At 32.4% G+C, this 25,518-nt stretch overlaps 1 protein-coding gene across 11 annotated transcripts in view; it reads right to left on the bottom strand.

The window, feature by feature from the left end:
* CDC42BPA (CDC42 binding protein kinase alpha) overlaps positions 1–25,518 on the bottom strand; it is a 449,333-nt gene that overhangs the window by 81,937 nt on the left and 341,878 nt on the right. For 4 of the 11 annotated variants that reach the window (XM_037822669.1, XM_037822676.1, XM_037822672.1 and 1 more), the window contains 5 exons: positions 24,548–24,653; positions 23,965–24,113; positions 21,812–21,903; positions 19,402–19,478; positions 3,298–3,402 (listed from right to left, as the gene is read on the bottom strand). In XM_037822669.1, coding sequence (XP_037678597.1) covers positions 3,298–3,402; positions 19,402–19,478; positions 21,812–21,903; positions 23,965–24,113; positions 24,548–24,653 — 529 coding nt within the window. Of the gene's footprint in view, positions 1–3,297; positions 3,403–10,108; positions 10,148–18,270; positions 18,319–19,401; positions 19,479–21,811; positions 21,904–23,964; positions 24,114–24,547; positions 24,654–25,518 lie in introns of all 11 variants that reach the window. The other 7 variants (XM_037822671.1, XM_037822684.1, XM_037822679.1 and 4 more) reach the window with 3 other exon arrangements.

The following is a 25,518-nucleotide window of genomic DNA, read 5'->3' as shown; positions in this document are numbered from 1 at the left end:
TGTGTGTGTGTAAGGCAGAGAGATTAGTGGGTTTTATGTATAGTAATTAATTTCCAAAGAAGGGAGTTAAATTATTTAATATTACTGGAATTCAGAACTTATATACAAATTTACTTACAAGCCATATCTTTATTAGTTAACTATGTAAAATACAGACTTCTGTTGAGGGTATTATTGGAAGATATTTACTTGAATGAAAGGAACCAATGCTTTAATGGACATTATTGTGAGAAAAAAAGTCATCATTTAATTAGCAAAGTATAAAAAAAAAAAGACACAAAGAATGACTTCCTTCTAGGATGGTAAGTAAGCCAATAAGAGGAAAAAGGTAATCATCATATAAAGTTAAAGAAAATTCTAAAATATTAAAAGAAAAATAGATGGTCCTTCTTTTCCACTGTTACTATATAACCTTTGGAAGTAGAGTATCTTATATGCACTTTGGCCTTAAAATGGAATTAAGTTGAGCTTCTAAGAGCTTTCTTTTTAATAGTCATGTTAGTCTTAATTTAAATTTCATATACTTTTAAACAGCTTGAAAGAAGTTTGAACCTAACTTAGAATTAAACATTTAAAAAGCTATATATGAAAGACAAAAGGGAGGAAAAATCTATTTAAAAATTAATAAAAAAATTCATAGAAAACAAAATTATCATTAGAATTTATAAAGGGAGTCCAAGAGAAGTTATTAGAACAAAAGAGAGTCAAACCAATGTGCTGTATACAAGATTAATAGAATTCATAAATACCAACAACATCCAATCAGAAAATATTTTTAAAAAGGATCCCAATCACTGTAGCAGCGAAAACTTTAAGGTACCCAGGAACAAATCTAACAATGTGGTGCACATCCATGAGGAAAATAATGAAACTTTATTGAAGGGTATAAAAGAATACCTAAATAAATAGCATACCATGTTGATAGATGGAAGGACCCAATATCCTAAGAAGTCAATTCTTGTCAAATAAATCCATAAATTTAATGCTATTCCAATCAAAAGCCCCATGTGGAACTTGATAAACTGATATGAAAAGCCATATGGAAAACAAAAGGGTCAAGGAAAAAAGGAAGAAGAATAGAGTGGGCAGGGGCATAGATCACCACACCAGCATTAGGAATTACTTCAGGACTACAGTAATTAAGGCGATGTGGTGTTGGTGCAAGAAAAGATAAAAAGAACAACAAGAAAATAGAGAACCCCCAAACAGACTCATGCATATAAAGCAAAGATTGCACTACAAATTGATGGAGAAATATGAGTTAGTTGTTCAAATGGGAAAAATTTTAGAACCCCATTTCTCATAATACATAACAACAAATTTCAGATTGATCAAGGTCCTAAATATGTAAAAGCAAACTTTTAAAACTTTCAGAAAAAAATACAGAAGAAAATCTTTAAAATATCTGCACAGAGAAGAAGTGCTTTAAAAAGACAAAAAGCAAAAGTTATAAAGGAAAGGACTAATAAAGGTGAGTACTTTAAAATTAAAACTTCTGCAAGACAAAAAGATACTACAAATAAAATTTAAAATGTAAGCCACAGACTGGGAGAAGATATTTGCAGTGCATATAGCTAGCAAAGGATTAGTATCCAGAAAAAAAAACACAAAAAATAGAACAAAGGACATGAACAGACAAATCATCACTGGCCAATAAACATATAAAAAGATATTCAATATCACTAGAAATCAGAGAAATAAAATTAAAACAAAAATGCCACTTTACACACATCAAATTGGCAATAATGTCTGACAGTACCAGGGGTTGGCGAAGATGTGTGCAAATTAAGAACTCTTATATAATACTGGTGGGAAGAAAACTGGTCCAACCACTTTGGAAAACAATTTGACAAGATCTAGTTAAAGTTGAAAATGCATATATCATATGACCCAGTAATTTCACTTCTAGGTATATATGCTAAACAAACTGCACATACGCACAATCAGATAGATATTAGAATGCTCATTTCAGCACTGGTTTTAACAGCAAAAACCTGGAAACCTAAATATCCAACAACAGGAGGATGGATAAATATGCTGTGGTATATTCATACAATGGATTATTATGCAGAAGTTACAATGAATGACCTAAATAGACATGTATTTGTATGAATAAACCTAAAAAGCATATGAAAAAGGTTGCAGAACAATTCAAATAACATTTGCATAAATGTTAAATACACAACAAGCATTACTATATATTGTTCATGGATACATATGAAATAAACCTGTAAAGCCAAGGAAGGGAGGATGTGAACTAACTTCAGGGTCTTTAGATATACCTGGGAAAGGAGAGAGGGGAATAGGGCAAAATGTTCATACTTGTTAAATCTGCATGTGTTGGTTACATGGATGTATATTATTTTCTGAATATTTGAATATTTCAACATTAAAGTACGAATGTATAAGCCCAAATATTAAAACAATTACAACCAAAAAAGCAGAGGCTCTGATCAGGTTACCAGCCTAAGGAAGTCTTTTACAGGGTTGGAAAAAACAAGGTAAGAACCTGACCACAACTCACAATTCACTTTACACTGCTTTCCAAACTGGACTATCTGCTTCTATTGGAAGGCTAGACACAGATCTGCAAATTATAAAATGGGAAGGAAAGAAGCTCTATCTGAACTGTAATGCTGACTGAAGAATGAGAACTGCATCTTTGAGGCAGGATGGCATAAACTGATGGATGTACAACATGCCCTTCTGTCTTGTTGAGGACATGAATTCTGTTGAGAAAATTAGCCAACTGGCTGTTTAAAATCAGTGATTGGCATGAGGTGTAAATACAACATTGTTTTTTGTACTCATAAAAGACAGGACTTAGCTGAATGCCTGTTTTTAACAGTTAGAATAAACTTTTCAGCAATGGCAATTTTATTTTTAAATTCTACTTACGTAACAGACCAATTTTATCATGGGTTATTAAATTTATTAGAAGAATTAAAATATGAGACTGGCTCCGATCACTGCCATGTGCCTAGAGAGTTTATATTTGATTATTCCAAAACGTACATAACTCTTGTGCTCTGTTCTACAGAGTTCTCAAATTAAAATAAAGATAACATTTATACTTGAATAAAAATTTTTTCTTTCTAACTCAGGTTGAATTTTCAGGGACAATTTTCTACTTTAATTTTCTTCTCCTACCTACATTATCTATCAAGTGTAATAAGCTTCAATAGATTGTGACTGACTACACAATATATATGCAAGAGACACTTGTTTTTGCAATGAGATTCCCTCTTTCCTGACACAAGTGAAAAGGTGGAGAACAAGACTGTTCCAATGAGGCACCTTAACTGGCTCAGCTTCACTAGATGTGGAAGGAGATGTGGACCTTGACTGGATGTAAAACTTGACGTTCGGATTCCGTACATATGTGTTCTCAACGGGATCAGTCTAGGAAAATAAGTTGGGAAAAACAAAAACCCAAGAAATCACTTTTAAACAATTTGCAGCTCTTGGCAAATTTCTGTAAGGCACGATCACGATAACATTTCTTGAGAAAGGAGGATAACAAACTTTGGTTTGAATATTCAAGTTAGGGATGTGTCATTATACAAAAACATAACCATAGCTTTAATGCAAACAAGGGTTAAAATAACAATAGTTCACAAAAGGCTCCCTCGCCCCTCATCTTCAGTGTTGACCTCTTAGCTTAAAAACCGATCTCTTCTGCATGTTCAATTCTTGTATTCCACATAGAATGTTTGCAATTCACTAAATACATTGGCATATAAAATTAAAACATAGTATGTAATAAAGAGATATATTGCAGTTAGAGATAATTTTATCCTTGAGAAGAGTGAAATTTGGTCCTCTACTGGGCATTAATAGAAAGTAAAATAAACTAACCATCAGTTTTGTGCCTGTCATACTAAAGAAATCCCCTTTTAATTTTGCAGCAGTAGAAATGCCAGCATTTAACATTCAATTGCACCCCTTTAAGCTAAGTATTTTTAGAAATTGGAAATGCTTTGAGTTTAAATTTAGCATAAAAGATCTTTATGGCGCACACTGATGGATGACCTATTTGGTCTGGAAATTTTCAAAATTACCAGGATTGAGTTTTCAAAATGAAAGGCAAAGAAGGCAATCTGGAAAGGAAGTTAGGGAACTTTTGAAGCTGTTGCACAGTAGGAACAATGCTCAGATCAGGAGTTACAAATCAAAAAGAGTACCAGCTTAAGGATTTTAAATATGTACTTGTTTTTTTTGTTTGTTTTTCTGCATTATTATGGATTTTTTTTTAGGGGGAAAGACATGAGGGGCTGTTAGATAAGGACCCATCTACCTCTGAGAAAATCTATTTGATGATAGATTCAGGTACATTCATGAAAATATGACAAAGTAGAATTTTTAGAAAAACCCACTAAAATAATAATGACCCTTGTAGTTGAAACTAAGTGAAGAAAAAAACCTCTTTAAAATCTGGACTTATATAATAATAAGTGATTGTGAATACAGATATTTGGAAAAAAATATTTGCCAAGAAATTAACTTTTCAGGTCTGTTTTAAGCTCAAAAGAAACTCTGGGCACATGGCTTCAATCTCTAAATGCAGAAGTTGGGGATATTTCCCCATCTATAATCAATGTAGAACGCTATTATGGATTTATGATACGTTGCATATATAAAATACTCAACTTCTGATCAATATGGAGAATTTTAAAAATCTGGCAGGGGTGTGGGAGCTGCACTGGGCTAGCAGACGGGCAAGCACATGGTAGACCTGTACCTGAAAGTGCCCCACTATGGCCTCTTGGGGTGGTGGGGTGGTGGGGTGGTGGCAGGTGCTCTGGGATCCTTATAACCACAAGTCGGGACATTTGGTGAGGTTGAATGACATGGCTAACATCTAGGCCTTAAACCTTTAGCTACTGGATTTGGGAGAAGAGAAGTTTTTTAGCAAGGGCATCTAGCGGACTTGGAATAGCAGCTATTTACCAATTGCTAGGGAATATTTCAATATTTTAAGAACTGAAACTATTGAACTGATGCATACCAGCTGAATATCAGCTCTGTGTGTGTGACTTGGGCAATGTTGTAAAACTAGTAAGTTTTATGAAGTGGGAGGACCAGGCCTGAATCCCATCTCTTACTACAAATTTAGCACCCTTTTTGTTATGCCAGAATCATCTCCACACTGGAGGTACTCAAAGTAATATAATGATCATAGAAGTCTGATTTATATTATCTCCTTTACTGACAGTGGACTTTGATTAGCAAGAAGAAAGTAAAAGAAGAAAATGAGGGGACCTGGAAAAAATTTTGCATAATTCACAATTTTACTCAGTTGACAGCATGGAGAAAAGGTAATCAGATTTAACTATTAATCTGTAATATGGCCTTAGGTTGACGATAAGGCAGATATGTCTTTGACTTTCTAAAAATTTCCCCCTTTTAGTTTTCCTAAGATAATATAAATAAAACACAAGCTGAATAAGAGTCAGTGGGGGAAGAGGTTCATTTAAAATGGAATTGATACATTTTATACTAACAAGAACTTAAAACTGACTCAAATAATGCATTAACTGTCTCATTAAGTTTTAAAGAAATGTTCAAGTAGAGGATTTGTTATGTGTAAAAAACAGGGTCACTTTATGAAGATTTAAGTTTCTGACAAGTTACACAAAAGCTGTTAGTGCTATAGCTTGACGAAAGTTCCTGTGAGAAGGGTAATGATGCTGTGAAGAGGATGGGATGGCTAAAATAGTAGGCTTTGTACCCCTGGTCCAGTTACTTTAAAAACTCTTCAAAATGAGAAAAGCAGTAGCTTGCTGTTTCCAATATATATAACGGTAGAAATTTTAAAGCAGACCTTCTATTTGAGCCATGTGATCCCATGCTGACAGAAGCTGAGCACACTCTTACATACTTTCTTGGGGTGGAATTAAAATACACTACTTAAGCCATTTTGTCAGTATGTGGTCAATGGTATGCTAGTCTGTTTACAGGGCTTGTGAGAGCCAACTGTGCACATCCCTTCCAAACTCTGAGTTCAGTGACATCACTCTGGTAGTCTGAAATCTGCCACTGTGGGAACGTTAATTAATGGAAATTGACAAACTTTAAAAAGCTGGGTTTCCTCCCTGTCCCAGAGTTGATTGTTAGAACATGTACTAGCATGTTTCATGACCCTATGAAGATGTGACATTGTGACACTGAGATACAGGGCAAAGGAAAAAAGTACACCATGACGGTTTAAACTGTGATTCCACAAATTTTATAATGACTCAAAGAGCTCTAGAAGTTTTTAACACACATCCCTTGGGCTTTCTGAAGAATTACTGCATCTATAAAGCACTCTTCTCTTAACTAGCTTTTTGCTCATCAATAAAAATAAAAGAAAACAATAGGAATGAAGTTAGATGAAAAAATGATTTTCTTAGTTGAAAAAGGTAAAACCTGGTTATTCAGATGTGGAAAACATTTATATAAAAGAAAATCAATATTAATTGTAATAAAATGTAACAATGAAAATAATATTAGCTTTTAAGAGCTGTATGCTCTTGAAGTCAAAATCAATACCAGAAATTAAACAAACTGAAGAAAGCTTTTGCAAAGAAAAAGTTTTAAATAAGTGAAAATACTGTAATAATATTTGAGATGGCATTAATTAAGCATATCAAAAAGTTGAACTATGCCATTAACAATGATGCTCTGATTTAAAAAAAAACATGGCTATATAATTGAACTTTTAAAATTACCACTTTCCTTTCCAAATGTTTGTTTCTCATAAAGACAAGAAACAAATTTTGGTAAAGACAAACTCATGGCAAAAAAAGATTTTGATATAAAACTTTAATTTCCAGGTTTTTTTAAGACTCTACTAGAAGCTAAAAGCTCATAACATTAATAGATTTTAATATTTCATTTCCTTTCAGGATTACTGTCAGTGTAAACAATATTTCAGAAGAGGTTTAACTATAAAAAATAAGAAAAATACAATACCACATATTTTCTTTAGCAAAGTTTTAATTACCATTAAGAGGACTGATTTTCAAGATATTATTAATTTCAACTATAATTAAATGTTCACTAATGTATTTCTAGTTAATGGCTTATTCTGTCCACTAAAAAGCAATTAATTTTATTACACTTGCAGAATATTCAATGACTACATGACAGGGTTTAAAGATAGCCTCAAATAAATCTTAATAATTAAATTGATAATGATTCATTCAGATACAGTGTGGCAGCAAAACAATGGATTAAAAGCACAGTAGTTTTTATACAAAGTACTTTAAAACCTTTAAAACAACTATAATCATTAATATTATGTTTAAACCATGGAAATTTAAAAAGTCTTAATGAAGTAAAAGCTAATAAAAATGAAATAAACCAATAGCAGAGATATCTTAATTCATTAATGGTATAGAAAGTGATAAAAAGGGGAAAATGGTAAAAATCAACAGCTAATATTTATTGGATATTTTGATATTGTCCAAAGAAAGGTCTTGGAAATTTAACTGATCAATGTAGGCAATTTGCTGAATATTTTAAAGCTGCAATCCACTGAGAAAAATAAACAATAAGGAATATCTTTATGTAAATGTGATCCTTTCCATTTTTGATTAATTTTTATTTCCTAAATGAACACACTTTAAGATGTTATTTTGATGAACAGGCATTAGAAACATCTACTATAAACTCCACTGTAATTTTATTTAATGCTCTACTGTTAAAAAATTTTAAAAAAGCAAAAAAGCTGAGTATCAGTGGTATTGTCCACACTGCCTAATGCTGTCATGCAAAAACTCCACAATGTTCCCCGTATCAGGATTTTTCTAATAAATGGTCCTCGAACTGTATTTTAGAGTAGCACAGTAAAATAGAAAAATAATTTTTTCCAGGTATAGGCAAATGTCTGATTTTTAGATGGCCCTTTTATCAAGAATTCCTCAAATTATGCAATATGGTCTTATAAATAACAAAATTAAGTAACATTACACATCTTGAATATATATCAATGGGTCTTTGCTACCCAAGAAACAATTATAGATTTGAACAAGTACAAATAGGAAGATTCTCATAAGATACCTGGTTTTAAAGTAAAAGATACTGAGATTTGATTGGATTATAGTGGTTTATTAAAAAATTGCTTCCATCTACTATGTTGTTTTGCACTGGTAAATATAAAACTGTAACTTAGGGAAAATATTCAATTTTCATCAATTTTCTTTCTCCTTCAGTGGACAAAGTAGCAAATGATTTCATGTTTTGTATTCAGAAACAATTTAAAACCTCAAACCTTTAGTGATATCATTATTTCTGTTAACTGAACTTTTGATAAAAATGCTAGAATTATCGAAATAGTTTAGAATATGGAAAACAATAAAGACAATATTTTATTATTATAAAACAAATTATAACAACAAATGATTGACGGTTATGACTAGTAAGTATAATTTTCAGTTACAAATAATGTAAATTGTTTTTCTTTATGAAAATTTCTTGTTGTTTTCAATATATTGATTTGAATATCTACTGAGGAGAATTTACAAAAGTTCTAAGAAAACATAAAAGACAGTTAACCCACATGCTGGCTGTTTATAATTTCTTCTCCAAACTCTAAAGAAACAACCTGAAAAGAGATATTAAGTGTTTCTTACTGAAGAAACTCTAGAACTTTCCCTAACCATTTGTATCCTTACATTAATAGTCCTACTAACAAATCTTTCCTACACTATGTTTAATTAAATAACACCATTTAAAAAGAGTCAAGTATTCAAATGTAAATGAGATCTGAAAGCATTTTAGAAAGAGTACCTTAAAATTATATAGTAATACCTCATTTATATGACATTTAACAGACATTCAAAAAATTTTAAATTTACAAATGTATTATGTATTTGTCTAAAAACATGGCATATAACATAAAATCACATGCCATGCTGTTAGATTTAAGATCACTGTTAAGAATGGTAATTATTTGTGTCCTACTGTAATACAGTAATGCTCCCAGAGACTATTTGGGTTCCTGACTATTATACTGAGTTGTTATATTTGTTGAATAATTAATAATTCTTTAATCATCTCCCTCACATCACTACTACTTTTCAGTGATTCACTTTTAATTTGTCAGATACTTAATCAAGGACAAATTAAAGGAAGCTAGGAAAGCAGTTAACCAAGCCTATCACATTCACAGTAAAAAAAAAAATCGTATATAATTTTAAGTCAATAGGTTCTGGTTAAAAGTGGTTTATTCATACCCTACAGAACTGTATCAGCTATTTCCCCCCTGAATTTTTCCCTATTTCAAGATCCACAGATCTGGTTGGCCAAGGACCCTGGAAGTCTGCAAGGAATGTGGGATGTTACTATTTATAATAAAATGAACAGAAAACAAAATCTCTCTGAATTATAACCGTATTCAAAAATCAAGGAGGAAAAATTTAATCAATTCATCGGCTGATGATTTGATGCTAATATAGTTGGGCATGCAACATTTTGGTCTTTCCTTCTACAGGTTATATATTATAATTAACACATAGATTAATTTAATAAACCCATAATACCTAATGCTGGTAACTGTGTGCAAATGTCAAAAAAAAAAAAAAAAAAAGTAGTCAGTTGAACCCATAGTTCTACTGGCCATAGCACTGGCATTTGAACTGCTTATTCATTATTAAACTGTGGTTTAATAACACATACTAGTGTTAATCATTTTAAAATTTGTATATTATGAATTATCAAATTTTTTTTCTACATACTTAAAATCTTTAAGAAATCTCTACATATTTGCTTGTATCAGATTCTTATTTAGAAACTCATTTTACTTTGTATTTGATCAATTTTGAAAGCATACTAGATAACCTTTCCCTGAAATCAAAATAAAAAGATACCTTCTCATTTTAATAGTTTGGTTACAGAAATATGTGTGAACATTCCTGAAGCTCTGAGGTCAAAGCCAAAACAACAACAACAACAACAACAAATACAGTAAAGCAGAGCAGTAATAGCAGGAGCAGCAGCACAAAACATGCAATAAATGTAATAATACATCACAAAAATGTTAGCATGTTCTACAATCACAGGCAAAAAGGATAAGAGGTAGGGGAAGAAGGGGATGAGTACACAAAGTGAAATAATCTCTTACACGTCTGCCTTTGCTAGCTGGAGTACAGGATGGAGAGCGCTTCAACAAAGAAAGGAGAATATTGTATGTTATGGATATTTACACACATAAAGACTCTTAATGACTACTGCAGTACTAACAGGCAAAGTATATAAATATACACATAAAGCCACATCTTTTGACAGATTGAAAGTACACTTATTTTCAGGAAAAAATGGAGGATAGACGGTAAAGAAATAATTGCTCAGACTAGGCCTAAGGTTGATAATAGAGTTTTCATTGTACCATGCACAAATAATGACTTACAAAATAGTACTACATACACAATGATGGACAATTTCTTTCTTTTCTAGAAAGGCTGATGGTGGTAAATTGAAACACGAGAGAAAAAATAATCTAAATAATTCTGATTTAGTACTGGCAAGCATTTAATAAAATATTTACTTAATTGGCCGTTTTGGCCACATACCTACCAAATTCCTACTCTTTTTCAAAGGTGATTATTTTGAACACTAAGAGCTAAATTAGGACTTCAGAACTATTGATAATGGACCAAAACAAATACAGTTACTTTAAAAATATTGTTCATCTTGCCTAAATATCAGGCTTAGTCAAAAGAGAGGCCTTCAACTTTCTGACATTAAAGAATTAATTAGGAAAAGTAACCATTATCTCAAAATACTTTTCAAAATTTTGAAACCTTGTAATGCTCAAGAAGTAGAATTTCAAAAATATGAATGATACCTACTCAAGCAACTTCTAATATTCAAACCAACCTAACATTTATTGGAGGTTTACAACACGTCAGGTACTACGCAGATAAAAGAGATTAAAAGATAAATAAGGCATGGTCTCCATTTTTAAGCAGTTCAGAAATGGTAGGGAAGACATCATACCAGCAACAATGTAACAAAGATCTAACAGTGTAACAGAGATCAAGTCCAGATTTTTAAGGGAACCTTGAGGAGGAAATTTATAAACTGAATCTATGGAAGTTATGGAAGGTTTCAGAGAAAAGTGGAAACTGCAAGGATGGGAAATACCATGCAATATTACTAGTTTTAGTTTTACAATAACTAACAGATAGGTAAACAGGAACTATTATTTCTTTCTACAGGAAACTGGAATGGAAGATGTGATTTAAACACTGTGTCCCACAGTTAATAGGAAACCAGGATTAGAAGAGCTTCAGATTTCTAAACAAGTTTTTGTTTTTAGCCCAGTCAGTCTTCCACGACTGAGGCTAAAGTCTTAGGTTTCAACAGGTTACAGTCCCTCAGTTATTAACAGACATACCTTTCTCACCCCCATCCCCCAAACCAATCAAACAATAAACAACCCTTCTCCCAATCTATCATTTAATCCCTCTCTTCTCTTCTTTAATAATCACAACAGCTAACATTTATTGTGTGTATAACATAGGCAGGTAGTTTCAAAGTGCTTTACATAGATTAACTCCAAATTCTCATAGAAACCGTCTAAGGCAGGTATTATACCCATTTTAAAGATGAAAAAACAGAGATTAAGTAATTTGCCTAAGGTCACAAAGGTGGTAAGTGTTAGAGCAAGGATTCAAACTTTCTTAGCCAGACTTCTCAAAAATTGTATATAATCACAGTCTGTACTTCCTAGCCTCCCAATTCACTTCTCAATGCAATACAATTTGGCTTCCAGTTTGATCACTCTAATGAAACTACTGTAAGATCAGTGATACCTGTTTGTCTTTATCTCTGCTGTATCTGAGGGCTGCTGATCATTCCCTCCCTTACTTTTTGTGACATACTTTCCTGATTAACCTTATCTTTCTCTGAACATGGCTCTTCCTTCTTTTTGTGGAGCACTATTCCTCAACTCACCTCTTCAATGCTAGAGGTCCCAAGTTTCTGTCCTCTCAATGCTCTTCTCATTCTACAGACTCTCCCTGGAGGATGGATTTCATTCACTTTCGACTATGCTGTTCATTTCAAAATCTCTATTGCCAGGTCACTCCTCTTCCTTAAGCTTCTGACTCATATATTCAACTAGCTGCTGGATAACTGCATGGATGTCCCTTGAGAACTTCAAACTTAACTTGTGCAAAACTACACTCATCACCTTTCCTCTCTGTTAAATCCTTTAACAATTATCACACAGGGGACTGCTTAAATCTAAATTCCAAAATATGGAATATAAAGTCATCCTGATTCTGGCCCTTACCTAGCACTTCAAACCCATTTCTCATCAATCCTTGACTCACTCTTTTGGCTTTCAGAAAACTGAGCTGAAATCTGTCTGTAGCCACCCCAGCCACCCCCACCCCAAACAACTATGCTCTGCCTGCCTGGAACATACTCCTTTTCCATACCTCCTCTTTTTTTCTGCTGACAATACTCATCTGTAAAGACCCAGCTGAGGCATTATTTCTTTTAGAAAGCTTTTGAGGCATTATTTCTTTTAGAAAGCTTTTTTGGAACCCTTCAGTTCAGTTAGTTCCCTCTCCTTTCTGCCCCCATTATATGCAGCCATATTGTACTTCCAGTATGGTGGTTTAATTATGTTTACATGTTTGTCTTTTCCATCAGGCTATCATTCTTAAGGGCAGGAAATATTGTATTCTGCTTAGTATAAAAGTCTATACATTTTTTTAATTCTCAATAAATATTGAATGAATCCTTCTGAACTTCCACAGTACTTACAGACTAGATATTTCTTGTGGCATTTATCACTTTTCAAATGGTATAGTTCATAATTATGTACTTATTACTTACTTTTCCTAATAATAAAATAAGCATTTTGAGGTCTAAGTCTAGGTCTGATTTATCCTTGTATCTACCATTATGAATAATTAGCAGTACACGTGTAAAAAATGCTAAAATGTTTTACAAAGAGAAACTTTTCTTTTTTGGCTATCCTTACTACTTCTACACAGAGTATGAAGTGTTCAAAAACCATGAAAAGCTCAAAGTAAATATATTAGTATTATACTAAAAACAAATCGACATGTAAGTATCTCAAAATTATTTCTGAATATGAGAGACAAGACATTTTCTAGGCTGGCATTGTTTAAAGATAATAATGACACTACATCGCCATAGCAATAATGTTCTTCAGAAAGTGTCCACTTAAAACCAGATATCTATTTTTATGTTTTCCATGGAAATGGGTGAACTGTACTTCAGGAAGCTGAAGTGAAATCAGAGGAAAGCTCTCTCTCTTTCTGTCTCTCTCTCTTTTGGACACCCCTCCCCCCCAACCCAATACCATGATTTTCTATAAACACTGAAATTGTCTTCATGGCAGACACTGGAGACTAGAATTTTATCTTAACATGCAATCATATACCATTTTGAAGTTGGAATATGGAGATAGAAACCAAGGAGAAACCAAGAGAAGTAATTTATTTTATGGAAACATAGTTTGGCTAACAGTTTTTAAGGTTCAGTTAATTAATCCCAGAGGTCTTATTTAATAAAATACAAACAAGGTAAAAGATGGACTAGGTAGTCATGGTTCTTTTACCACAGATTGCCTAAATACATTACGATATAACATATGATATACAACTATATATATATACACACATATATACAATAATATACAACATAATATATTGACTAAACTAGTAAAGATTGTATTTGATAGTCTACTGAAGTATGAAAGCTTCAAATTGGGTTGTGATGAATATGTAGATGGAAGTTTTAAAACCAGTCAGTAGACTGACTCTACTTATGATCAACTTTCCCTAGATACAGATAAACAATGCTACTAAGCCTCATATTTCTGTGACTGGTTATGACAGAAATGGAAAGAGAAAAATGTTAAAAGCAAGAGATGAAGGACAGAAGCTAGGCACCAGAGCTGAAATTAAATATTTCAGGACATCTTAGTAAGATTTTATATGAGGTCAAAACCAAGACTAGAATTCAGTCTGCCAATACTCTCAGATTACTGCTTCTTTAAAAAAATTTTTTTTTTTAACTAGAGAAATTGTGGATGTACAGAATAATAATGCATAAAATACAGGATTCTCATATACCACCCTACTATTAACAACTTGTTCATGTGTGGTAAATTTGTTTCAACTGATGAAAGCACATTTTTAAAATTGTACTATTAATTGTAGCCCATGGTTTAACTTAGGGTTCACTGTTTGTGCAGGGGAGTTCCATGGATTTAAAAAAAATTTTTTTTTCTATTACCATATATACTAACTCTTTCCCTTTTAACCACATTCAGATATATATTTTCAGTGCTGTTAAAAATGTTCACAATGTTGTGCTACTTGCTTCTTTATATGCCAGAAAACAAGAAAGGAAAACAAAATTAAGGAGGACCAGACAGCAGTACTCTAGGTATTATCTCTATTACTTTATGTTTGACCCTTATATTCAAGTGCTTTTAATTCCCTGATTTGCTCTTTCCTTAGCACACCAGAGTAAGACAATCTCATTTATCACCACCTCCCTATCACCTAGTGCGAAAATACTAGTAAGTCATTCCTAATAATGGAGACTATCCCATACTTCAGGGTGTTGTGATAAATAATGGCTAAAATCACTGGATTAAATATTTTCTAAGCTTCTTTTCTCCTTTAAAATTTATGATTCTACATGTAGGAAAGCCCAAATGCCTAAGTCCTCCTGAGTTACAGAAGCAGAATGCTGAGAATGTATTTTACTTTGCCTTGTTGCCCTTCTCTCATCTTCCCGGGGGTTAGGAAGGGGCTGGTGCAACATATAATCTGTCTCTTCTGATAGGTTACTCTTACATATAGAGAAAACTGTCTGAACAGTACAACTTAAAACAAAGACATCCTGTGCTGAACATCTTCCATACTGCCAAAAATCCTAGCTCTCACTTTAATTTTGAATAGGTAAACATATTGAAAAATGAGAGAGTAATTGTGTACTGTTTTAAATAAATAAACGAACTATTTTATTAGTTTTAATAGACTTATGTGGGAGAGTTAAGGAGAAAAGTAGAAGGGAATTTTGGAGGAGGAGCACTATGGAAAAGCTCCGAACAACGAGAAGGCAGCAGGAGAGCACTGTGCTCCTGGTGGGATAAGAGCACGTCAGTGTTGCATGAAAACCAAAGAAAATCTGATTTCTGTAATTTTGTAATACTAGCCTAATTCCTTCCTATTCCAGTTGTAATCAAAATTTTTACGACTTCAATATAATCATCTTCCTTTTTCTAGAGCAATTTGATAGAAAACAAAAGAATGACCATAAAAATGAGAATTATGGGTCATTTAAGTATTAGAGTACTTATCATAGAGGGCAGTCACATATTATAAGCATCACGTACAACCACCTAATTAGTTTTGACACATATGAAGAATCAAGACTTGATCTGTTCCTTAAAAATCCAAATGCCTAACAGAAAGGGGGTTACAGAACTTGAGCTTCATGTTAAATATCTTGCTGAATCCAAGCACGCCAAAAATCGAAACCATTACTGAAAACATTATTCTACTATGACTTTCAAGATAAAATGGATGATAGCTTTAGGAAGAGTGGTCATAGTTGTGAACTATGAAAAAAAGCCAAGAGGTTTGTACCATAAAATATAAATGGAGAATAAAACACATTTTAAAAATGGGAACTTACTGCTGACCTCCTCCTCCCTGACAGAGTAATATAATTTTACACACGGTAATTCTTGAGGAAAGTATAGTGATTCATATTGGTGGTGGGTGGAAGGCTGGGTAGTGAAGAGCTAAGAAAGTATTTAAGTAATATTGAATTGGTATGGAGAGAAGTAAGCCAAAGAGAATACAGGAAAGGGAGGAACCAGCCCATTAATAGGAGGAAATGCTGACCACTATTATTGAGGGTATTATATATACTGTCTCTTTAAATCCGCAAACAACATTATGAGACTATTATTATTCCTGTTAGATGAGTAAACCGGGGCAAAGAAAGGTTAGGTAACTTGCCCCACATCATACACCTAGATAGTGATGGGGGATTTGAGCCAGTTTATAAGCTTAAACAGTAAATTGGGAAAATGGAGCTTAGGAAGCAAATGAGGGAAAAGCCATATCTTTTAAGAGCTGAAGCTGGAATCACAAACATTCAGGCAGCCTTTGTGAGCTCAACTCTTTTTTACTTTATAGTAGGAGTTTCTTAATACTGCTATAAAATTTAGTTGTATGTTTGAACTACATTTATGCTAGGTAACAGTGGGTGAAGGATAAGAAAGGATATTCCTGGAGTAAAAGTGCAAGTGGGAAATGGCTGTGATTTAGGAGCTGAGTCATTATAGTTGGGTGATAGCAGTGGAAGAGGGCTTATGAGAGCAGAAACAAGATGGCTGAGGTGGGTGTGCCGGTTTGAATGTATTGTGTCCCCCAAATGCCACTATCTTTGTGGTCTTGTGGGACAGACCTTTTGGTGCTGGTTAGATTTGCTTGGAATGTGCCCCACCCAGCTGTGGGAGGTGACTCTGGTGAGATACTCCCATGGAGGTGTGGCCCCACCCATTCGGGGTGGGCCTTGATCAGTGGAGCCATATAAAACATGCTGACTCAAAGAGACTGAACGGAGTGCAGCTGTGAGTGACGTTTTGAAGAGGAGCAAGCTTGCTAGAGAGGAACGTCCTGGGAGAAAGCCATTTTGAAACCAGAACTTTGGAGCAGACGCCAGCCACGTGCCTTCCCAGCTAACAGAGGTTTTCTGGACGCCATTGGCCATCCTCCAGTGAAGGTACCTGATTACTGATGTGTTACCTTGGACACTTTATGGCCTTAAGACTGTAACTGTGTAGCCAAATAAACCCCCTTTTTACAAAAGCAAATCCATCTCTGGTGTTTTGTATTCCGCAGCATTAGCAAACTAGAACAGTGGGCAATCCTGCAGGATTTTCGACTGGGAGCTAATTTATTTGCCAAAATACATACTACCCTCATGTTTTGCAGCTGAAGATTTTTGTGGGAGAAAAGGGGACGGAGAGAAGAGTTTGTTAGAAAGAAAAATGAAAATGATTTTCCAGTGAAAGAAGAGTTAAAATAATTTACTGAAAAGTTCTATCCCACTCTTTTTAAAGTGAAAATATCTGTATAGAAATACCATATTGAGTATTTTGGTATACTGAACAGACTGTAACATGCAACACCACTGTATATCAGAGAGTTCTCCTTTTTTAAAAATCATACTGTAGCATCAATCAGAATAATTCTTTGTCTCAGGAATAATAAGATAATGTCCATTTAAAATGGGGATGTGCACACTTTGGCATAACATCTCAAACATATCAAAAATCACTTTTTATTCAATAATTTTAAAAGACTTCCAGATCAAAAGTTTCCTTTAGTGGAAAATTAGGTTAAATATTATTATATTCATAATAAGTATTCATTGCACTTAACAAAACATAGGAATAAAACATTTAAAGAATTTCCCTTGGTTTTAAGAACAGTTCTATGTATAATATTTGCATTTGAACTCATTTTACTTTCCTATTTCTGGAAAGACTGAATGTTAAACAGGATATTAAAACACTTTACAATAAAGATTATTGTGCCATCTAATGTGGAATAGAGAGAATGTATATGTCAGGCAATTCTGTAAAAAGAGTAAATGATATATATTTAATAGGAACTTCTAAATTATTAAATGTTTAGAATTAATTCAGGAGAGAAAATGATAATGCAGTCAATTTATAGTGCATATAATGCATATATTAACTAAAATTACTTTCCCCATTAGAAAAATTCCATCAGCATTAAAAATTTACTTGTATTGTAATAAGTATTACTGAAGGATGTAATAAAAATATCTTCTGATTATACCACCAGAAGATTTCTTTTTAAACAACAAAGAAATTAAATAGTAAAGTGCTGATAAGAAAGGGGGAAATTAAAATGTAATCATCATGAAAAATAAAAATGAACAACTATTTATATATACATAGTAACAAAATCAAATACACATTCTAGTCTTTAGAATTACTGAAAAGAATGGAAATACAGAGATTCTCTGATGGCCAAATTATTTTTCAAAGTATATAGTTTCTACTTTATTATGCTTAGTATTGATAAACTTGTCATTATATTTAAGATAGGAAAGAAGCATATTTTGGCACACAGATTTTAAAGTGTGGTATTTCTAAAACTGACTGCATTACTAGGCAAATTCTTCAAATCAATTCACTGATCTCTTTTACTTAAGGATGCATTGGTTTGAAAATCAAAGACTTACGTCATCCAAAAAATCAATCAGTGAAGATGAGGAAGAAGAAAAGGAATCCTATTTAACGAATACAGCGTAAAAAAAATAGAAAAGATGGATGAAGCAATTTAATAAGAACAAATAATAAATAAAAAAATCTGTAAAACAATTGAAAGGCAAATGATATTAATTCAAATAAATAAATGAGAAAAGCAGTCATAGTCATTGTTTCTCAAGAAATTTGGAAATTCATCAGTTATTTTTAAAAAAGTGACTCTTTCCCCCTTTCCTGAAGGAAGGAAATATAATTCATATACTGAGTCCAAAACATAATAAAGTGAAGTTCATGACAAATCATTAATAATCAAATTAAATGTAAGCATTTTAGAAGGTAATAACTAAAGGTAAACAACCAAATCTCTACTTCTAAGTCTTCTCACTAGAATGCAAGCTACTTGAGCGAGGGATTTTTGCTTATTTTGTTTACTTTTGTACCTCCAGCACCTAGAACAGTGCTTTATAAACAGATTAGCAATTATTATTTGTTGAGTAAAGACACAATCACTAAAATTTTCAGAGACAAAAAACATACTTTACATCACAAAACTCATTCTGTTTTTCAGCAAAGAATTAAAGTGCCAAGGAATGACAAAGAGTTATATAATCACCCATTTCATTATGGAATTTACCTAATAAAGTCTATGTAACTAATATTTTTAACACAAAGCATTCCTTATTGTATAATTTTAAAAAATGAACTTATTTGGAACAAGAACCAGCACTGCCCTATTATGAGCTTCAATATTTCTACCTGTTTTCTGTTTGGCTCTATGCTTTGGAAAAAAGAAAGTATCAATATTGTTTTTATGGTTGGGACTGGTTCTGATGTTATTGCTTCTTAGGGAAGGGGATGAAATTGCTTTTAAATTTAATAGTGACTCACATGCTTAGACTTTTCTTAGATATTTTGTTAAATACAAATTTGACTACAGTTTACAAAAAAAAGGTAGAACATATTCCTTTTCTAGTATGTTTTTTGTTTATGTAAGACTCTAGGTCTTATGTGGGATGCGTGAAAACAGTTTTATTGCAAGTGAATTTTAAATCACCGTGTGAATTTTATATTAACCACAGAGGATATCTGAAAGATTTAATACTTACTTCAAATTGATCCAGGGCATCGGTAGGCGTATTCAAAAATGCCAAGAAAGAATGCTGTGAGTCTTGGTGCTCTATACCTAGAAGACAGCAGCAACTTTTTTAAACTAGAACAATTAAAACTAATATTCATGGATGACCTTTCCTGTCCGAATCTATTAAAAGCTGTTCACAAACTACCGTTTTTAAACAATGATCAATATTAAAAATTCTATATATTTAAAAAAACTAAAATACATTATTGTTTCTTGGAATATCATTTAGTAGTTCAATTGTATCAGTCTCCATGGAAAAATCTGTTTTCTTGAGTTAGTTTAGCATGTGAGTTTTTGTTTTCTCATATTATTAACACATTAAATCTTTTGTAGATTTAAAAATAGGGGCCTGTCTGTGTCTCATTTTTCTAAGTTAATTTTTCACCAAACAAGACTTCTGATTTGATAAAGCAAATAATGCAGTGATAAAACAGATGTATTTACTTATGATAAAACTTTGTCAAAGTTATTGACAGAATGAAGAATCCAAATCCTAGCTTTTCTCAGATGAATTAAAGAAATTTCATGCATACTTCTTGCCTATGGTCTTAACTTTAAATGTATAATTTCCAAAATAACTTTTAAAACCTACATATAATGATACCCAAGCAGTAGGTAGGAAAAAGCAGAAACAACCAAGCAAATATTTTTGATTTCCATATCCTTAGGAATTGACATTAACTAAGTTGTGTACTTTTCATATTAGTTCTCTAATAGTATATCTTGTGATACCAGATAAGGCAATATGTCCAAAAATTGATTCAATCAATAAGCATTTATTGAAAGCCTTATTATGTGCCAGACACTATTCTAAATACTGAGAATATAACAGTAAACAAAGCATGAAAAAAAAAATTCTTGCCCTCATTCTGCAATACTACATTACATTATCTAAGCAGTATAGTACATTATGTCAGAGCATATAGTGAAATTTTATTATTCTGTAAATTTTATTACTCTCAAGTATTCAAAATCCAAATAAAAGTTATAGGTTAACGTGCTTTCATAAAGAATTACGAAAAACTTGTCTATTTTTTCCCCCTCAAGTTTAAGTCTATTTTAACAGTGATATAGTCAATGTCAAGTGGTGTGTTCTAGCAAGTTGTACTCTGCATTACCAATTTTTTCTATACAAATTGCTTCTAGGACTAAAGGCTGCCTATGTCTTATGTATTCTGTTTCCTCTCCACATTAAGTAATGTGCCTCCCTTCTACTCTTTGTGAATTAAGACCTACCTTGATTCTTACTTGAACATGCATGACTTGTGTTCCTAATCTGAGCTCCTGTTCCGGCTGCTTTCTTTTTTTGTTTAATAAGTTCAATCAACAAATATTGAAAATCTACTACCTTTAATGGCTTTTTCATGTGATTATTTTCTTTCCTCCACAATTTTAACAGATGTAGAGACCCAAACTACCTTTATCTCACTGTGTGCTGCAGGGCTGGGAAATGATAGAGAAGCACTTAGGCATAATATACATCCATTAACTAACTAGTATTAGTTAACTGAGTTAGTTAACTCAGTATTTGGTGATGGCCTATGCCAGGAAAATGAATTTCTGTAAATGATATATCCCTTCATTAAAAACAAAAATTCAGAATTTCTTTTTATTCAACCCTCATAAATTTTATGCCCACATTATAGGAAGAAAGTTAAAGAAGTTCATGTAGAAAAATCATCAAGCACTCAGAATTAGCTTTCACATCAATGGAAAAAGGCTCAAGTAAAGTTTTCAAGAAAATGGCTAAGAAATCCTACAGTATAAACAATCTAAGAATCAAACCTGGAAAAAGAGTGAGATGCCAAAATAAGTCTCCATTACTGAATTGGCCTTTTAGTACTGAATTAGATTAATATTTAGTTATTTTATAAATTGTTTCCTCAACTATGCTGGGAGTGAATCACCCACAGGATTTTGTATATTCTAGGCAAACAAGATGTGCTAATAAATACTTATTCAAGTACTATTATCAAGTTCTGAATGTTAACATACATTTTATACATTGCCATGTCAGAGTGATTAACTCATGTTGTAACTGAGAATATTATAAAATATATCATAAAATAATAAAATAAAATTTTCTTTCCAACCAAAGAAATGTTATTCACGAAATAGTTCATGGCATATTAAAAAAAAAAACAGTCAAATTGTTGGCAAATTGACTGTTAGTATAAAATCTTTAAACAATGTATACTAAATAAAATGATTCAGCGCGTAGTCTGAGTGTGTACATGTCTCATATATATGTATACATTCATGAGTAATTGCTTATGTGAACAATTCTCCCACCTACACAAAAAGCAGATTCTTATGTAATAAAATATATTCATGGTAGAACAGTAAGTCCTGATTGATGCAAACACACTTTCCCATACCCTTTTCAGATCTAAGTTCTTCAGTGTCCTTTATCAGTTGTTCGATTTCTGATAGTAGTTCCAAGTTCTTCTTTTCTGAATCTTTTAGTTTACTTAAATAAGGGGGAAAAAGGAGAAATGTTATTAATTTTCACTGCTGGTTAATGAGCCAGTTCGTTTGTAACAGGACTTATTTGTTTTAAATGTCAGTCAAGCTATAAATATGCAGGACAAATTCAGCATGTCACTTATTTTTTGTTATTTTGTTTTGTTTTTGTTTCTTCTGGCACTTATTTTTATGTAAATAAAATTTCACTGAAACACAGCCACACCATTTATGTACTGTGTATGGCTGCTTTTGTTCCACAACAGCAGAGTGAGTAGTTGTGAATGGTGTTCAAAACCAAAATTATTTACTATGTGGAACTTTATAGAAAGTTTCCTGATCCCTGAGCTAAATTACTAAACTAAGAAATATTATAAAATCAAAGGTTAATTTTATAATTCTGTTAAGACTTCTTTCAAAGAGATTCATGAAAGTGGAACAAATATATAAGTTTATAATATTCAGTTTGACTCATATCCCTGATTTATGAACAAATGTGTAAACTCATATGCCGCAGAAGAAAAAATCATATTTATTCCAAATTACAATACAGAGAATGGAATTTAGCTCTTTATGCTGGGATCGCTGATATTCTCCAGAGAAAGTTTTGTTTTGTTTTCCTTTTACAAAGCCCACATGGCACACTTAAGTAAAGCACATTTATTTATCACAAAAAGTCTGTAATTCAACAGGAATGGCATATTTTGGGATTCTGGGTTGATCCAAATCATTAATTACAGCAGTTTAAGGAATAAGGCTTTGCATCATCAAACACTGAATTTTGGGGCTTATAAATCTTCTCATGAACTGAATGCATTTGGAACCTTTCAACATTTCAAGCAGCAAATGGATTTTTATACTTATGTTTTCATTAGTGATGTGAACATTCCCTTGTTCCTGTCTATCATCTATACTGATTTATGCCGGAATCATGTTTATATACAATCCAATCCTAATTATCATTTTATCATTGATGTATTCAGAGTATAATTTATTCTACCACTGTGGTAAGAACTGAGGGAAGGTATTCATTAGCTGACTGCCCCAGAGACTAAGGGATGTTCTTTTTTAATACATAAAAGAATATGAAAAATGTTAATTGTAGTTAAAATATATTACACCATTATGAAATTTACCATCCATGGAATCTTCATTTGTAAAAGATCTATAGTAGAGACTGCAATTTTCAAAGGATTATATTCTGGTTGACTATATATTGCATTTTTATACTAATATGGTATTCTTGAACATGAGAGAACTTTGGATTTAAGAGAATAAAATCTGAGAAACAGCTAAATTTTACAAATAAAAGGGAAAAAATAAATAATGAGCTATTAATACTGTTAATTCTACTTAATGGAGAAATCAGAGGAAAACAAGCCTATATTAAAATTCTACCACTACATACAAGGGTTGACAGCATTTATTCATTTTGAAATTTTCATAACTTTTTCTGGTTGTGACTTTTTTTCTTTATCAGAGAGTTGTGGATTTATAGAACAAACAATCAAGTATAAAATACAGGATTCCCATATACCATCTTATAATTAGCAACTTGCATTGGTATGGAACGTTACAATTGATGATAGCACACTTTTATAATTGTACTATTAACTATAGTCCATGGTTTAACCTAGGTCCATGGTTTAACTTAGGGTTCACTGTTTGTGTAGTGCCACCAATTTTTTTTTAATTTTATTTTATTCTGTCACCATGTATACAATCTAACATTTCCCCTTTTACTCACATTCAGATATATATTTCAGGGCTGTTAATTACATTCACAACGTTGTGCTACCATCATCATCATCCTTTACCAAAACATTTCCATCATTCCAAATAGGAACCCTATACATTCTAAGTCTTAACTTCCATTCCCTATCCTATCCCCACCCCATCCCCTGGTAACCTACAGTCTAGATTCTGACTCTATGAGTTTGGGAGGTTGTCACTTTTTTTAAAAAAAAAAAAAAAAGCAATAGGCAGGAAATTAAACATGTACCCTCTCTTCAAATACTCTTCAGCAAACTTAGAAATTATTACAACATGACTATATTATTCAACTTACCATTCTGTTATGATGTTAGATGCTTTTACTTTATTCAGCTCTTCTTGGATGGCCTGTTTGGCTCTTATTTCTGCATCCAGTGCAGACTGCAACTCCAACCTAGCTGACATATCCAGTTTTGCAAAACGACGCATCTTCCAGGGCATATCCTACGAATTAATACGACTGTGTTTTTAGCTCCAACCAATTTTATTTTTAACATTTAAATTTAGCAATCCAAATGAATTTGGAAACTATCCAAAATAACTAGCTTTCTCTAATAACAGAATAGATTAGAAACATCACGTATGAAAATATATTATTTTTCATTAAAGTCAGAAGTAACTGTAAAGGTTCACATATAAATGAGTTCATTTTTTAAGGTTATTACCAATAATGGCTACCCTTACAAATTACAGTTAAACAGCTATTTTTCATGTTTTCCTAAACTGGAAAAGACCTGGACTAACTGATTTCTTACAAAAAAATTTCTAGTTGATTTAAGCCCAGAAAAACAGATTTAAGTTGTCAGCTTTATCATAGTGTTTTTTGAGTCTTCTTTTTTCTAATATGATAAGCCTCCATGCAAAATGGCAGAGCTTACTGTTGCTCGTGTACCCAAGCTGGAATTTCTTAATGCTTCCAATTCTTCAGTCATTTTAGAGGCTAAGGCCTGAAGATATCCTCGTGCATCCTTTTCATCACTGACCCTAGAATATATATATATACATATAAAGACAGAGATAAGATACAAAAGTAAAACAAAGAGAAAAACTTCAGTGAGATATATATTATTTTAAAGAAATAAGTGATAACATAGAAATGTAAAGTGCTTTAATATCTTCTTTCATAAGGTCTACAACAATATTATCACCCATATGCAGGTGAGAAGAGGATTACTGAACTGTTCAGTTATCTACATATAAAAGCTGGCCATGTTTATGGAAGCCTGAGTTACTCACATCTGATAAATTGGTAAAATTTCGCCCTTGAACCACAGGGTTAACACTCTTTTAATCTAACACTAAATACACACAAGCACACACACACACACACACACACACACACACACACGAGAATTTCTAAATATTAGGATTTCTCAGTAATTGGATTCTGTCATTTTACCTTATTAAAAAAAAATACACTCTTCATAAAACTGAAGTATAATAAATCTAGAAAGTTTAGTTTAAAATAGAATATTCTGCCAAAATCACTAAAATGATCAATAAAAGAATAACCAAAGAGAAAATATTAAAGTCTATTTATTGTCTTAAGAGTATCCACCTGATGCAACTGTTAGGATTTTATACTGAAAGTTTCAAATTATATTCATACGATAAAAAATCCCACATTTTAGAATTTTTGAAGAGAAAGTCTGATTTGTTACACTTCCTTCTGTAGGGGTGGTAAGGTGAGGGAGAAAAGCCACAGCAAATGAAAATCTGTAAAAGAAATCCTATTTTCAAGAGGAATGAAAACATTGATAAAGAGTTGGGGAGCGGGAATGTGGGAACTCTATATTTTCTATTGATTTTCCTGTAAACCTACAACTGCTCTAATTAAAAAAGAAAGCCG

This window comes from Choloepus didactylus, chromosome 2 (genome assembly GCF_015220235.1).
Source record: "Choloepus didactylus isolate mChoDid1 chromosome 2, mChoDid1.pri, whole genome shotgun sequence".
Lineage (NCBI taxonomy): Eukaryota > Metazoa > Chordata > Mammalia > Pilosa > Megalonychidae > Choloepus > Choloepus didactylus.
This window is presented reverse-complemented; position numbering and strand designations above follow the sequence as displayed.